The 16,052-nt window shown below is 67.8% G+C and overlaps 2 protein-coding genes across 7 annotated transcripts; both read left to right on the forward strand.

The window, feature by feature from the left end:
• The first annotated feature begins 58 nt into the window (after positions 1 to 58).
• On the forward strand, positions 59 to 10,154 carry DAXX (death domain associated protein). Of its 5 annotated transcripts, XM_089771536.1 has the most exons (9): positions 1,682 to 1,698; positions 1,943 to 2,042; positions 2,370 to 2,681; positions 4,466 to 5,270; positions 7,575 to 7,819; positions 8,026 to 8,176; positions 8,729 to 9,380; positions 9,682 to 9,865; positions 9,955 to 10,154. In XM_089771536.1, the coding sequence occupies exons 3-9, from the start codon at positions 2,496 to 2,498 to the stop codon at positions 10,012 to 10,014; spliced, it is 2,283 nt and encodes a 760-aa protein (XP_089627662.1). In that variant the 5' UTR covers positions 1,682 to 1,698; positions 1,943 to 2,042; positions 2,370 to 2,495; the 3' UTR covers positions 10,015 to 10,154. The 5 variants fall into 5 exon arrangements, with proteins under 5 accessions (XP_089627660.1, XP_089627661.1, XP_089627659.1 ...); XM_089771534.1 differs by lacking the exons at positions 1,682 to 1,698; positions 1,943 to 2,042 and adding an exon at positions 59 to 569; XM_089771535.1 differs by lacking the exons at positions 1,682 to 1,698; positions 1,943 to 2,042 and adding an exon at positions 59 to 565.
• Positions 10,155 to 11,097: 943 nt separating this feature from the next.
• Positions 11,098 to 15,325, forward strand: ZBTB22 (zinc finger and BTB domain containing 22). Of its 2 annotated transcripts, none has more exons than XM_075917438.2 (2): positions 11,098 to 11,230; positions 13,573 to 15,325. In XM_075917438.2, the coding sequence occupies exon 2, from the start codon at positions 13,592 to 13,594 to the stop codon at positions 15,101 to 15,103; it is 1,512 nt and encodes a 503-aa protein (XP_075773553.1). In that variant the 5' UTR covers positions 11,098 to 11,230; positions 13,573 to 13,591; the 3' UTR covers positions 15,104 to 15,325. The 2 variants fall into 2 exon arrangements, with proteins under 2 accessions (XP_075773553.1, XP_075773552.1); XM_075917437.2 differs by lacking the exon at positions 11,098 to 11,230 and adding an exon at positions 11,258 to 11,448.
• Positions 15,326 to 16,052: the final 727 nt, after the last annotated feature.

Genomic DNA, 16,052 nt, shown 5'->3' on the forward strand with positions numbered 1-16,052 from the left:
ATGCGCAAACGCCACTGTCAGATGCCATCTTGTCACTCGGCTGTCTTCAGACCGCGCGTGCGCACTAAGTGGGTGGCGTGCTAGAATTGTGCTGTCCGTGTTGTGCGACTTCCCCTCGGGTTCAGCCCGGCCTCTCCTTCAGGGGCGCCCGGAGGGAATAGAATAACTCAGCACCCCTATAAATGGAATGGAACAGGCCAACCAGCTCCTTGCAGGGGTGGGCTCTTTAATTGATTCCAGGCCTCTGGCTGGCGAAATAAGGTCACGTGGCGTAAGAGAGCGAAGGTATTTTCCGTACAGGAAAATGGCCGCTACCATGGGAGTGTAGCGTAGGGGCCGTAGACGAAGGCGATAACTACGACTGGACGGCGTCACGTCATGGGCGTGACGCCAGACCGGAAGCAGCGCCCAGTTCTGATTGGACCCGAGATCCGGAACCCTTCTCCGTGCGCCGCAATGGTGGCGCCCAGTGGTGAGAGGGCCACTTCCGGCGCTGCGCAGTCCGGGCGGCAGGGGAAGGCGGTTTTTCCGGTGCTGGGCTTCGGCGGAGAAAGCAGCCCAAGAGGCGGGTGAGCGCGCGGGGGCGGGGGGGCCTGGTGCGCGGGGCAGGGCTGGGGGGCTTGGCGTGGGGCGGGGCGGGGCAAGGAGTGGGGGAGGGGAATCAGGGCTGGGGGCTTGGCGTGGGGCGGGGCGGGGCAAGGAGGGGAATCAGGGCTGGGGGCTTGGCGTGGGGGAGGGGCGGGGCAAGGAGGGGAATCAGGGCTGGGGGCTTGGCGTGGGGGAGGGGCGGGGCAAGGAGGGGAATCAGGGCTGGGGGCTTGGCGTGGGGCGGGGCGGGGCAAGGAGTGGGGGAGGGGAATCAGGGCTGGGGGGCTTGGCGTGGGGCGGGGCGGGGCAAGGAGGGGAATCAGGGCTGGGGGCTTGGCGTGGGGGAGGGGCGGGGCAAGGAGGGGAATCAGGGCTGGGGGCTTGGCGTGGGGGTGGGGCTGAGGGAGGGGCGGGGCAAGGAGGGGAATCAGGGCTGGGGGGGGCAGAGCAAGGAGAGGGGGGAGGGGAAGCATGGTGGTGGGACTGAGGGAGGGTCAGGGCAAATGGGGGTGGGGGCCTGGCAGGAGTGGGGGGCAGCCCATCAATCTGGGATGGGGGGGTGTATAATCAGTGGCCTGGAGCTCCTAGCCTGACACTTGCTCTTAGGGTGGCTGCCCCCTGGGATGTGGAAACCTGGGAGTGTGGTAGGAGCACAGGGGATACTTTCCTTCTGCACCAGCCCTGGTGCCACTGCTGCTAGCATCGTGGGCCCAGCTCTGCAGCCCACAGTTCAGGATGGATGTGGCAAAACTGGAGCCACAGGAAGGGCTGGAAAACCAGGGTCCAGGAGTTCCAGCTGTTTAGCTTTGGGAGGAGACCATGAATGGAGTGTCTTGGTAACAGGCTCTGGGTGCCTCCATACAAGCCAATAGAGTCTTCAGTGTAGTGGAGGAAGATCTGCCAGGACCAAAGGGCTGGGACTTGAAGGGAGATCCATTCAGTTGGCAGTAACGGACACGTTTGTACCTTGAGGGCCAGACCCAGGGGAGTAGTCTCCCTGGGCGTGGGCCAGTGTTTGATCGGAATTGGATGTTGGCTGACAACTCTGCCCCAGGAGCCGTGTGGGGGAAGTTGTGTTCTGAGGATCACAGCTGTCCCTCTTGGCAGTGTGTGAGTGCCAAGACTGGGGGCAGTGCTGGGCAGGGCTGGGGGGAGCTGAGCAGACACTTCCTTGGTACTCGGGTGGGGAGAGACTGTATCCAGTCTGTCTTGCTGTTCTTGACCTGGGCAGATGGTTTGTCCATGCTCAGTTCTGAGGTGTGTCCCCCACCTTGCAGCTGTCAAAATAATACATCATGTGGGAGATATTGTGTATGTCCTTATTCTTCCACCCCTGTTTTCCTTTGGTTTGGAGGCCCAAGGCAGGAGATTGCTGGGGGGGGGAGGGGCACCCTTTGGTGTCATCAGAGAGATCCCAGGAGCAGTGCTTGGAAGATAGAGCCTCCATAAGCCAGGTATCTTGGACCCTTGTCTGCATGCTGGGACTCTGTACGGGGTGGGTAGGATGCCTGTGCCTCTGGGGGGTGTAAAGTCTGCCGATGGTGATTTAGGAAGAGTACTCGGCAGGCAGGGGGAGGTTGGGATCTGGGATGGCACAGGATAGAGGCTGTGTATGAGGCTGCAGGGAGAGGCAGGCGCTGGATTCCAGGATGGTGGCTCTAGGACAAACTCTGGTTCCTGGCTGGGACACGGGAGTAGAATTGGCATTGGGGGTGGGTGCTGCGCATGGGGTGAAGAAGAGATGTAGGGACCAGCACTCACCAATTCATCTCCCCACATAGGCACTGCGGCGTGTGACTCAGACCACCTGCACCGGGGGTTACTCCCCATACCTGCCCCCAGGATGCGCCCAGCCCTCAGGCCTGCCCCGCAGCTCTGAGCCCCAACTTGGCCAGGTACCTGCGCCCATGGCCACTGCAGTGGCAAGCAACATCATTGTCCTGGATGATGAGGAGGAGGGGCTGCCCCCAGCTACGTCTCCAGAGCCCACCCCTGCCTCCCCCCAGCCCAGCGGGGCCTCAGACAAGAGACCAGAGCCTGTGACGCAGGATGGTGGCAGCTTCAAGGCTGAGAACGAGCGGCTCTTTGAGGAGGTGAGAGCCCTTGGCAGGGCCCCACCCTCCATGTATCGCCTAACTCCTCAGCCATGTCCTCGTGTATCCCTTCTCCATATTCTCTGCCCAGCTCAGCCAGCCAGGCCCCGCCTCTGGGGCTGTATGGGAACTGATGCCCCTAGAGTGCCCCATTTTCCTCGCCAGCCAGCCTGGGGGGCTTGGGGTGTATGGTCTGTCGGGCCTAAGTCTGCTGGACTGACCCTGCCTGGTCGGTGAGTCTGAGCCCGGCCCACTCCTCACTCTTGAGAAAAGGGCTTGGCAGGGAGGCGCATGGGGCCCACGACGCAGGCAGTCCATCGCTTGTGGCCTCTGTGAGGACTGAGAGCAGCTCTTCAGGGCTGACGCAGCTGTGGGGAGGGGGCTCTTCTCCAGTGCCTGGAGCTGGGCCTGTGAAGCAGGGTCCTGTCCCTCCAGCCCCTCATGGGATGGGGCCAAGCCCTCTCTCCGGAGCTGGGTCTGCTCCCCAAAGAGCCCTGAGACATGGCCTTGCTGCCCTGGGCTATGACACTGCCTCCCCGACCATGTCTGTGTCCTGCGGGACCCCCACTGTCCATGTGACCGTGTCTGTGCCCTTTGGGGCCCACCCCTGCCGTCTGTGCGGAACCCCCCCCGCCACCTCTGTGACCGTGTTTGTCCTGTGAGCCCCCCCTTGTTGTCTGTGTGACCGTGTCTGTGTCCTTTGGGGCCCCCCCGCCATCTCTGTGACCGTGTTTGTCCTGTGAGCCCCCCTTGTTGTGTGTGTGACCGTGTCTGTGTCCTTTGGGGCCCCCCCGCCACCTCTGTGACCGTGTTTGTCCTGTGAGCCCCCCCTTGTTGTCTGTGTGACGTGTCTGTGTCCTTTGGGCCCCCCCCCGCCATCTCTGTGACCGTGTTTGTCCTGTGAGCCCCCCTTGTTGTGTGTGTGACCGTGTCTGTGTCCTTTGGGCCCCCCCCGCCATCTCTGTGACCGTGTTTGTCCTGTGAGCCCCCCCTTGTTGTGTGTGTGACCGTGTCTGTGTCCTTTGCCCCCCCCCGCCATCTCTGTGACCGTGTTTGTCCTGTGAGCCCCCCTTGTTGTCTGTGTGACGTGTCTGTGTCCTTTGGGCCCCCCCCCGCCATCTCTGTGACCGTGTTTGTCCTGTGAGCCCCCCTTGTTGTGTGTGTGACCGTGTCTGTGTCCTTTGGGCCCCCCCCCGCCATCTCTGTGACCGTGTTTGTCCTGTGAGCCCCCCTTGTTGTGTGTGTGACCGTGTCTGTGTCCTTTGGGGCCCCCCGCCATCTCTGTGACCGTGTTTGTCCTGTGAGCCCCCCTTGTTGTGTGTGTGACCGTGTCTGTGTCCTTTGGGGCCCCCCCGCCATCTCTGTGACCGTGTTTGTCCTGTGAGCCCCCCCTTGTTGTGTGTGTGACCGTGTCTGTGTCCTTTGGGGCCCCCCCCGCCATCTCTGTGACCGTGTTTGTCCTGTGAGCCCCCCCTTGTTGTCTGTGTGACCGTGTCTGTGTCCTTTGGGCCCCCCCCGCCATCTCTGTGACAGTGTTTGTCCTGTGAGCCCCCCTTGTTGTGTGTGTGACCGTGTCTGTGTCCTTTGGCCCCCCCCGCCATCTCTGTGACAGTGTTTGTCCTGTGAGCCCCCCCTTGTTGTCTGTGTGACGTGTCTGTGTCCTTTGGGGCCCCCCCGCCATCTCTGTGACAGTGTTTGTCCTGTGAGCCCCCCCTTGTTGTCTGTGTGACCGTGTCGGTGTCTCCACCTTGCCCTGAGTCCCATGCCTCTGACTCTCTCCCCAGTTCCTGGAGTGCTGCGGCCGGCTGACGGAGGAGCACCCCGAGGTGATGCCCTTCCTAGCCAGCCGGCACCAGAAGGCCAGTGCCGAGTTCCTGGCCTCGGCCGAGTTCCGCAACGTGCTGGGGCGCTGCCTTACACGGGTGCAGAGCAAGCGCAGCAAAGTCTACGTCTACATCAACGAACTATGCACTGTGCTGAAGGCCCACACCCAGCGCCGCAAGCTGCTGCTTGGCCCAGCCCCCGCCCCCCCCAGCCAGCCCGAGCCGGCAGCGGCCCTGGAGCAGGCTGAGGCGGAGGGGTCCCCGGGGCCACGTGGCACCGGCTCCAAGCGGCAGATCCGTTACCTGGAGAACCTGCTGCGCGTCTACATGGGGGAGATCCGGCGGCTGCAGGAGCGGGAGCTGGACCTGGCCGAGCTGGACGACGAGGACTCCACCTACCTGCAGGAGAGCCGCCTGAAGCGCAAGATGATGCACATCTTCGAGCGGCTCTGCCAGCTCAAGCAGTGCAGCAGCCTGACGGGCCGGGTGATCGAGCAGCGCATCCCCTACCGGGGCACCCGCTACCCCGAGGTCAACCGCCGCATCGAGCGTTTCATCAACCGGCCCGACGCCTTCCCCGACTACACCGACATCCTCAAGGTGATCCAGAAAGCCAGCACCCGCCACAGCCTGGGCCTGGCCAAGCGCCAGATGCAGAGCATGGCGCTGGATGCCTTCCGCGAGGTGGGCAACCGCCTGCAGGAGCGCCGCCACCTCGACCTGGTTTACAACTTCGGGAGCCACCTCACCGACCAGTACCGGGCTGGTGAGAGCCACGGGAACGGGGGGGGGGGGCAGGGACAGAGCCGTACCGGGCTGGTGAGAGCCACGGGAACGGGGGGGGGGGGCAGGGACAGAGCCGTACCGGGCTGGTGAGAGCCACGGGAACGGGGGGGGGGGGCAGGGACAGAGCCGTACCGGGCTGGTGAGAGCCACGGGAACGGGGGGGGGGGGGCAGGGACAGAGCCGTACCGGCCTGGTGAGAGCCACGGGAACGGGGGGGCAGGGACAGAGCCATACCGGGCTGGTGAGAGCCACGGGAACGGGGGGGCAGGGACAGAGCCGTACTGGGCTGGTGAGAGCCACGGGAACGGGGGGGCAGGGACAGAGCCGTACCGGGCTGGTGAGAGCCACGGGAACGGGGGGGGCAGGGACAGAGCCATACCGGCCTGGTGAGAGCCACGGGAACGGGGGGGGGGGGCAGGGACAGAGCCGTACCGGGCTGGTGAGAGCCACGGGAACGGGGGGGCAGGGACAGAACCATACCGGCCTGGTGAGAGCCACGGGAACGGGGGGCAGGGACAGAGCCATACCGGGCTGGTGAGAGCCACGGGAACGGGGGGGGGGGGGGGGGCAGGGACAGAGCCGTACTGGGCTGGTGAAAGCCACGGGAACGGGGGGACAGGGACAGAGCCGTACCGGGCTGGTGAGAGCCACGGGAACGGGGGGGCAGGGACAGAGCCGTACCGGCCTGGTGAGAGCCACGGGAACGGGGGGGGGGGGGCAGGGACAGAGCCGTACCGGGCTGGTGAGAGCCACGGGAACGGGGGGGCAGGGACAGAGCCGTACCGGGCTGGTGAGAGCCACGGGAACGGGGGGGCAGGGACAGAGCCGTACCGGCCTGGTGAGAGCCACGGGAACGGGGGGGCAGGGACAGAGCCGTACCGGCCTGGTGAGAGCCGTGGCGGGGGGGGGGGGCAGAGCTGTACCGACCAGTACCAGCCTGGTGAGAGCCACGGGAACGGGGGGGCAGGGACAGAGCCGTACCGGCCTGGTGAGAGCCGTTGCGGGGGTGGGGGCAGAGCTGTACTGACCAGTACCAGCCTGGTGAGAGCCACGGGGGGCAGGGACAGGGACAGAGCCGTACCAGCCTGGTGAGAGCCACGGGGGGCAGGGACAGGGACAGAGCTGTACCGGCCTGGTGAGAGCCATGGAGCAGGGGAGCCATACCAAATGGTACTGGCATAGTGACAGCAGCGGGAGGTCAGGGGCATGCTTACAGTTGCCAGCCCGATGAGAGCGCAGTGGGGGGGAGGGAGGGGAGACCCACCCTGTGAGTTCACAGGGGGCCTGTGGGGCATATTGACCGGTATTGGCCTGGTGACAGTGCGCGGGGGGCCCTGCAGGGGGTACTGACCGGTACCGGCCCGGTGAGAGCGCGCGGGGGGCCCGCAGGGGGTACTGACCGGTACCGGCCCGGTGAGAGCCCGCGGGGGGCCCTGCAGGGGGTACTGACCGGTACCGGCCCGGTGAGAGCGCGCGGGGGGCCCGCAGGGGGTACTGACCGGTACCGGCCCGGTGAGAGCCCGCGGGGGGCCCTGCAGGGGGTACTGACCGGTACCGGCCCGGTGAGAGCCCGCGGGGGGCCCTGCAGGGGGTACTGACCGGTACCGGCCCGGTGAGAGCCCGCGGGGGGCCCTGCAGGGGGTACTGACTGGTACCGGCCCGGTGAGAGCGCGCGGGGCGCCCGCAGGGGGTACTGACCGGTACCGGCCCGGTGAGAGCGCCCGGGGGGCCCGCAGGGGGTACTGACCGGTACCGGCCCGGTGAGAGCCCGCGGGGGGCCCGCAGGGGGTACTGACCGGTACCGGCCCGGTGAGAGCCCGCGGGGGGCCCGCAGGGGGTACTGACCGGTACCGGCCCGGTGAGAGCCCGCGGGGGGCCCGCAGGGGGTACTGACCGGTACCGGCCCGGTGAGAGCGCCCGGGGGGCCCGCAGGGGGTACTGACCGGTACCGGCCCGGTGAGAGCGCGCGGGCGGCCCGCAGGGGGTACTGACCGGTACCGGCCCGGTGAGAGCCTGCGGGGGGCCCGCAGGGGGTACTGACCGGTACCGGCCCGGTGAGAGCCCGCGGGGGGCCCGCAGGGGGTACTGACTGGTACTGGCTCCGTGAGAAGACCGGGCGGCGGAGGCGTACTGGGCTGATGAGCACTGGTGCAGGAGGGCGTGCACGGCAGAGGAGAGCTGCCTGGTGTTCCTGAGGGGAATGGCAGGGGAGGGGTTCTTTTAGCTGGGGTCAGGAGGGGAACGTCTCGGTCAGGGCCCCTCTGACGCCCCTGTGTGTGTGCAGATCTGGACCCTGCCCGGAGGGATACTGCGCTGGCCCGGCGGTTGCGGGAAAACCGAGAGGTGGCGCTGACACGGTTGGACAGCGTCATTTCACGCTACGCCCAGCTGCAGGACGAGAGCGAGGAGGAGGAGCGTGTGCGCAAGAGAGCGGCCCGGAGCAGCGCTACCCCCCAGCAGCAGGAGGGACTGCTGCCCCCACCCTGCCCCATGGCATCTGACCCAGGGGAGGGGCAACCCTGCATGCAGGTGAAGGGATAGTGGATCTGGCCCTGCAGCCCAGAGGAATGGGATGGGGGGGAAGCTGCCAAGCTGTACTCAGCCTCCTGTGGGCAGTATTCCAGCTCCTAGCGCAGCTGTGCCCCACGGCTGCACAGCGCGGGCAGGCAAAGGGCACGGATCGGCAGCTCTGTGGGGACACATCTGGCATGACGCCCCCTTCTCCACCTCCCCAGGGCAGTACCAGCACACCAAGCCAGCAGGCTCCTGAGAACGACGACTCGGACTCCGAGGAGGAAGAGCCCTCGTCGGACACAGACATCGAGAAGGAGCTGCAGCAGAGCCAAGAGGGGGGGGAGGAAGAGGAAGAGGATGCTGCTGTGCAGGGTATGTTGCCAGTAAAGCCAGGGCACCTGGGTTCTGGGAGGAGTGGGGGGGGGGGGCTGTGAGCCAGGGCACCTGGGTTCTGGGAGGATCATGGGGGGGGGGGAGCTGTGAGCCAGGGCACCTGGGTTCTGGGAGGAGTGGGGGGAGGGGCTGTGAGCCAGGGCACCTGGGTTCTGGGAGGAGTGGGGGGGGGGCTGTGAGCCAGGGCACCTGGGTTCTGGGAGGATCATGGGGGGGGGAGCTGTGAGCCAGGGCACCTGGGTTCTGGGAGGATCATGGGGGGGGGGCTGTGAGCCAGGGCACCTGGGTTCTGGGAGGAGGGGGGGGGGGGCTGTGAGCCAGGGCACCTGGGTTCTGGGAGGAGTGGGGGGGGCTGTGAGCCAGGGCACCTGGGTTCTGGGAGGATCATCGGGAGGGGGGGAGGTGTCATAATGAGCGCGGGGGGCTGTGAGCCAGGGCATCTAGGTACTGGGAGGATCGGGGGTGGGGGCTAGGAGCCAGGGCACCTGGGTTCTCTCCCAGCTTCGTTCTATGCTGTGACCGCTCCCCTAGACACGGAAGCAGCAGACGAGGACCTGGCCCGAGACCAGGACGACCAGTGCATGGAGTTGGGCGTGGAGCCACTGCCCTGCTCATCAGGCGGGGAGGATGAAGATGATGACGACGAGGAGGAAGAAGAGGAGGAAGAAGAGGAGGAGGAGGAGGAGTCCCTGCCCCATGCAGAGGGCGATGGGCCTCTGCCCCACAAACAGCAGGAGGGGGAAAGGGCACTGGCCAGCCCAGAACAGGAGCTGTTTGTGCTGGAGATTGAGACACTGCCTCTGGAACTCAGCGAGACGCCTCCGCCCTCCCCCCACATCCCTGGGGGCTCTGAGGCCACCCCGAAGGCTGTCCCTTTGTCCCCAGAGCCCTCTGAGGCCACCCCACTGGGTCCCCCCTCTCCCGAGACGGGGTCTTCCCGGACTGAGCAGGTTTCCCAGGCGGAGCCTGCGAGCCTGGGGGTGAAACAAGAGCGAGGCAGCACGGGGGACGTGGGGCTTCGGACTCGGCCCTCGGCCAAGAGAAGGCGGCCATCTGCCCCTGCAAGCCCCCTGGCCCAGCCCTTGGAGAACGGGGGCAGCGTCATCAGCTCCACCAGCTTCAACGGCAGCATTGGGCCCCCAGCCTGCAAGAGGGGACGGCGGGAGCTGCCCTGCAGTGACAGGTGGGGGCCAGGCAGCATGCGAGGAAGGGGGTGCGCTGGGTGGCAGGTGAACAGGCGCCCTGTGCATCCAGGCAGAGCTAACATGGTGGGTCCCTCCCTCTCGTCCTGCTCCTGATGGAGAGCCACGGGCCTCAGCCACTGTCGGCGTCTGGTGGCCCCATCCGAGCTCCTGTGGGTGAAGGGGGTGCCAGCATCTTCCAAGGGCCCCTCCCTCTTGGCTTGCTAGGAATTGGGCTGGGAGAAGGGGCTGGGTCCCAGAGGCTGCCTCTCTTCCTGACACCCTCTCTCCTGCCTTTGGCAGTGGATGTGTGGAGGTTCACAGCGTGGGCTCTGAGGAGGAGGACTTAGAGCTGCTGCTCACAGGCCGGCCACCTGGCAGCTCCCTGCCTGACTCCACCCGGGCCGACTCACCCTTCCAGAGCCTGGTCAGCAGTTCCCAGGGCAGTCCGCAGCAGTGTCAGCGCTACCTGCCCAAGGCCTGCAAGGTGAGGGGCCAGCGGGGCAGATGGGGCGGGAGGTCCGGGGGTGCGGAGAGGTGGCCTGACCCTGTGTCCTTGCCCTGCTCTCTCCGCAGGCCAGCGTAGCAACCCAGTGTGACCCGGAGGAGATCATCATCCTGTCAGATTCGGACTAGACCCTGCCTCTGCTGGGGGGGCTGCAGACTTGGGGAAAGGAGGGGTGCGGAGGGGCTGGGGGGCCCCCACCCGGAGAGCATTTGTACAAAGGAAATGTGAAAACCCAGCAAGGAATAAAATCTTGTTTTTCTTATGTGCAGCGGCTGGGTCAGGCTGTGACTGGGGGGGGCTGGGCAAGGGCTGGTGTCTCTGGGGGGGAGGGGAGTGGGCAGTGACCCGGGGAGGGGCAAGGGCTGGTGTGTCTGGGGGGGAGGGGAGTGGGCAGTGACCCGGGGAGGGGGAGGGGCTGGTGTCTCTGGGGGGGGAGGGGAGTGGGCAGTGACCCGGGGAGGGGCAAGGGCTGGTGTGTCTGGGGGGGAGGGGAGTGGGCAGTGACCCGGGGAGGGGGAGGGGCTGGGTCAGGCTGTGACTGGGGGGGCTGGGGTCTCTGGGGGGGGGGAGGGGGGAGTGGGCAGTGATGGGGGGGCTGGGCAAGGGCTGGTGTCTCTGGGGGGGGGGGAGTGGGCAGTGACCTGGGGAGGGGTAAGGGCTGGTGTCTCTGGGGGGGGAGGGGAGTGGGCAGTGACCCGGGGAGGGGTAAGGGCTGGTGTCTCTGGGGGGGGAGGGGAGTGGGCAGTGACCCGGGGAGGGGCAAGGGCTGGTGTGTCTGGGGGGGAGGGGAGTGGGCAGTGACCCGGGGAGGGGGAGGGGCTGGGTCAGGCTGTGACTGGGGGGGCTGGGGTCTCTGGGGGGGAGGGGAGTGGGCAGTGATGGGGGGGCTGGGCAAGGGCTGGTGTCTCTGGGGGGGGGAGTGGGCAGTGACCTGGGGAGGGGCTGGGCAAGGGCTGGTGTCTCTGGGGGGGGGGGGGAGTGGGCAGTGACCTGGGGAGGGGCTGGGCAAGGGCTGGTGTCGCGGGGGGGGGGGGGGGAGTGGGCTAGCCTGTGACGGGGTGGCAGTGGGGGGCAGGTAGCTGAGGGAGGGGATGGGGGCGGGAGTGGGGGCAGGGCGGGGCTAGGCTGGCAGTGGGAGGGGGCGGGGCTAGGCTGGCAGTGGAGGGCAGGTGGCAGTGGGGGCGGGGCTAGGCTGGCAGTGGGAGGGGGGCGGGGCTAGGCTGCCTGTCTGTCAGTGAGGCGAGCGTTAAAGGCCGGGCGGGCGGGCCCGTCGGAGGACACTTTCCCGGGGACGCCAGGGCGCCTGCGCAGCGCTTTAAGGCCTCTCAGGCTCGGCATTTAAAGGTGAGGCGGCGGTGTCGGCCAACCTAGGTGGCACCCGCCCCTGTGCCTTTAAGAGGCCGGGCCGCCGCGAGGGGGCCGCATTAAAGGGGAGGTCTTGGTGTCGGCCGACTCTGTCCCCGTGGCGCCGCGCCTGCCCCTTTAAGTCGGGGCGGGGCCGGAGGCGGAGGGGGATTAACAAGATGGCGGCGGCGGCCTGAGCCCCGGAGCGCGAGCGGCGGGTGAGCAGCGGGGACGGGGCAACGGGGGCCGGGGGGGGCTGGGGGGTAGGTGAGGGGGGCGGGGAGACGGGGCGGGGGGGAGACGGGGGGGTAGGTGAGGGGGGGCTGGGAGACGGGCTGGGGGGGGCTGGGGGCTGGGAGACAGGCCGGGGGGGGCTGAGGGGGGGGGTGGGCGGGGGGCGGGGGAGGGGGGGGACGGGGAGGGGGGGGGGAGACGGGGGGGGTAGGTGAGGGGGCTGGGAGACAGGCCGGGGGGGGGCTGGGGGCTGGGAGACAGGCCGGGGGAGGCTGGGGGGTAGGTGAGGGGAGGCAGGGGGGGCTGGGGGGTAGGTGAGGGGGGGCTGGGAGACAGGCCGGGGGGGGGGCTGGGGGTAGGGGGGGGGGCGGGGGGGGCCGGGGGGGTGAGGTGGGGGGGCGGGGAGGCGGGCCGGGGGGGGCTGGGGGGTGGGAGGTGCCGGGGGGGAGGGGGGGGGGGTGAGGCAGGGGGGGCGGGGGGGTGAGGGGGGGGGGGGGGGGGGGGGGCTGGGGGGTAGAGCGGGGGGGCCGGGGGGGAGGTGAGGGGGGGGGGGGGCAGGGAGGGGGGGCTGGGGGGGCAGGTGGGGGAGGCAGGGGGGCTGGGGGTAGGTGAGGGGGGGCTGGGAGGCAGGGCCGGGAGGGGGCCGGGGGGGGCTGGGGGGTAGGTGAGGGGAGGCAGGGGGGGCTGGGAGGCGGGCCGGGGGGGCTGGGGGGTAGGGGGGGAGGCAGGGGGGGGGGGGTAGGTGGGGGGGGCTGGGGGGAGGGGGGGGGGGGGTAGGGGAGGCAGGGGGGGGGGCGGGGGGGTGGGGGGGTGGGGGGTAGGGGGGGCTGGGAGGGGGGCAGGGGGGGGCGGGCTGGGGGGGGCCGGGGGGGCTGGGGCAGGGGGGCAGGGTGGCTGGCAGGGGGGGGGGGGCTGGGAGGCAGGGGGCCTGGGGGGTGGGGGGAGGCGGGCCGGGGGGGCTGGGGGGTAGGTGAGGGGAGGCGGGGGGGCTGGGAGCGGCCCCCGGGTCAGACCAATGGTCCGCCCAGCCCGGCGCTGGGGCTGATCCAGTGGCCCCGCCCAGCGAGGAGCGCGCGGCTCTCGTGGTCCCTGCTGCGGGGTGGGCGCCGCACGTGCCCCCCCGGGGAGGGTGGCTCAGGGGTTGGAGCAGGGCCTGCCTACGCAGGGTTGGGAGTTCGATGCTTGAGGGGCCTTTGGGGCTTTGGGCAGAATCTGCCAGGGATGGTACTTGGTCCCGCGGGGGGGCGCTGGACTGAGGTCCCTTCCAGTTCTAGGCGATCTTTGTCCCTCACTCCCCAGGGGAGCGGAGCAATGTGGCCCCCCAGCCGCCACTGGCCCCCCAGCCGCCACTGGCCCCCCAGCCGGTTGTTCCTCTGGTCTGCGAGGAGGGGCAGAGCCTGGGGTGGAGGGAGCTTGTCTCCGCCCTGGGTGTCCTCTCACTAGTCACCTCCGCTGAGTGGTCCCAACTAACTGAGACCCATTCGTTTGGGGGTCCAGTGGGGATCACGTTTCCCGTGTGTAGAGTTCTGCTTGTAGCGGTGCTGAATTGCAGGTGCCCGTTTGGGACCCGCTCACCCAGTTGTGTGCAGTCTCTGGGTAGCTTTGAGTTTAACTTACCTGGAGTCATTTTCCATCAGCCATACGTTTTGCTGCTTTCCCGGGGGAGGGGTTGTGGGCTGGACTAGGAGCCATTGGAATCGGGCGGGGCGGGGGAGTATGGAGAGGTGTTGGCAGGAGGGGCACACATTGGGGATGGCGTGGGAGCAGGAATGGCTGTTGGTGGGGTGGGGCGGAGGGTTATGACAGGAGCTATGGGGAGGGAATTGTGATTTGGCAATAAGGCAAGATGGGGAAGAGGGGCACTGGAGTCTCCCATCAGAGTACCCTGCTCCTGCTCCCACCACCCAGAAACCCCGTCTCTGCCAGTGGCACCCCTCCTCCACATTCCCAGGTCCAGGGGCATTGCTCTGTTCCTGTCAAACAGCCTGTGGAAAGCCAAGGCTGACTTCTGCCAAGCGCTCGGGCCCTGGGGGGTCTGTGGGGTGCAGCATCGAGGAAGGGGGGGGGTGTCCCAGCACTTCACAGCTCTGCCCCTCTGTCTCCTGCAGGCAGCGCATCGCCGGCAACATGGACCCGGCGTGCGGGGCCATCGTGCACGTAGACTTCCCTGAGATCACCAGCGCCCTGCTGGAGAACCTGAACCAGCAGCGGGTGGAGGGCAAGCTCTGTGACATCTCCATCCACGTGCAGGGCCGGGTCTTCCGGGCCCACCGGGCCGTGCTGGCCGCCTCCTCGCCCTACTTCCACGACCAGGTGCTGCTCAAGAACATGACGTCCATCGTGCTGCCCAATGTCATGGACCCGGGTGCCTTCGAGACCGTGCTGGGCTCTGCCTACACCGGCAAGCTCAGCATGGCCTCGGACGAGATCGTCAACTTCCTCACCGTGGGCAGCGTGCTGCAGATGTGGCACATCGTGGACAAGTGCACGGAGCTGCTCAAGGAGGGGCGGGGCGCCGCCGGCCCCTCGCCCTCCTCCTCCTTCCGCGCCCACTCCAGTCGCACAAGCGAGAACCAGTCCCCCAGCAGCAGCAACTACTTCAGCCCCCGGGAGACGGGCGAGGGGCCAGAGCATGGGGCAGCAAAGTACCCTCTGCGGGGGGCGGCGGGCGGCGTGGAACGGGACGGATCGGAGGGACCAGACGAGGAGGTGATCTTCCAGGCCGAGAAGGGCCCTGCCCGCGGCCCTGAGCCCTTCTCTGGGGGCAGCCGGTTCCTCCTGGAGACAGACGATGACGTGAGCGACAGCGGCGGGGACGGTGGGGGCGGGGGGCGGCGCCCAGCCTACGTGCAGCCCAGCATCGTGCCCCAAAAGCAGTGGGTGTACATCAAGAAGGAGCGGCCGCAGGAGGACCTGGTACTGACCTGCGAGGAGGACGAGGACCCGGTGGAGGTGGGGCCCGCCCCTGGTGAGCCCCCCCTGAGCATCAGTGACGTGCGCACGCTGACCCAGCCTTCCGGGGCCAAGCTGGAGGAGCAGGTCAACTTCTGTGAGTCCTCGGAGGACTTCCCCTCGGCCTACGAGGGCCTGGAGGAGGGGCCGGGGGCCGGCAGCAGCTTCGCCCAGCGCTCCCTCATGCCCATGGACATGCAGGGCAACCAGATCCTGGTCTTCCCCCCGCAGGCGCCTGTGGAGCATGGGGCCGTGCAGCTGGCGGCTGGCTCGGGTGACGGCAACAAGATCTTCATGTGCCACTGCGGCAAGGCCTTCTCCCACAAGAGCATGCGGGACCGGCACGTCAACATGCACCTCAACCTGCGCCCCTTCGACTGCCCCGTCTGCAACAAGAAGTTCAAGATGAAGCACCACCTGACGGAGCACATGAAGACCCACACTGGTCTCAAGCCCTACGAGTGCGACGTCTGCGCCAAGAAGTTCATGTGGCGCGACAGCTTCATGCGCCACAAGGGGCACTGCGAGCGGCGGCACCGCCTGGCGGCCCCGGGCACCCCCTCCAAGAAAGAGCACGCTGGCGGGGCAGGGGAGGGCGACTGGGCAGCGCTGCGGGAGGGCCAGGCTGCAGGGCGGTCTCCCCGCAGCGAACTGGGCTTTAGCGGGGGCACTGGGGCCAAGATGTGACCGCGGGGAGCTCCCTCCCCAACGGACCCTGGGGTGCAGACACGCCCCCTCCTGCTGCCAGGGTGCCTCCTGGAACCCGCTGCACAGACTTACCAGTGAATGGACCCCTGCCCGCATTGGCCGCCTCTTCCCATTATGCTGTGGGGCAGGGAGGGGAGCTGGGGGAGACGGGAGCAGTGATGATTGTACAGACTGAAATCTCTCTCGGGCCCCGAAAGAACCCTTCCCTGCCATTCTGGGGCTAGGAGGGGGCTGGATTCCTTGGCCTGTGGCTTTGTGGGTCCCTAGCTGTGTGCCCGGGCGGAGGCTAGGACTCCTGGGTCCTTGAGGAACTTGTAACACTAACCCCGTCCTTGCTGGGTGGGGACTCCTCCCATGCACATGATGGGCTAAGGAGCTGGGGGGTCTTTATGGGGCGTGCCCCTCTGTGCTGTATGTAGCAGGCCGACCTGTGGGTCGGTGAGTCTGTGTCCCTGTCTATCCAGCCGTCTGTGATTTACTTGCGTTTTCTCGTCTGTGTAATGGAATCTGCCACCCACTCCTCTGTCCCTTCTTGAGCGTGGGCCCGGCCCCATCTCCCCTCAGGCCAGCCCACCTCCACCCTGGAGCCGGGCCTCCTGGCCGTGGGGGATCCGGGGCTGGGCCCAGCGGCAGGCGGGCAGGGGGCGCTGGAGATGGACCGCAGCATGCTGGAAGGGCAGGGAAGAAGTATAATGCCTTGTGGGACTCACGCTGAGACGCCCTGGGCTGCTGTGCTCCCGCTAGCCCGCCCAGCCCAGGAGCAGCTGCCCAGGTGGGCTGTGGGTGGCTGAGCGCTCACCAGGATTAGCAGGGTCAGTTCGGGGCAGGGACCAGAGCAGAGCTGGCCTCTGGGGGGGATAGGACCCATGTCCCCCTCACTTTGTAGTGGGGGTTCCTCTGTCCCTCCCTGGAACAGCGCCCCCTTCTG

The sequence above is a fragment of the Pelodiscus sinensis genome, chromosome 19, assembly GCF_052426305.1.
Source record: "Pelodiscus sinensis isolate ZL-2025 chromosome 19, ASM5242630v1, whole genome shotgun sequence".
NCBI lineage: Eukaryota > Metazoa > Chordata > Testudines > Trionychidae > Pelodiscus > Pelodiscus sinensis.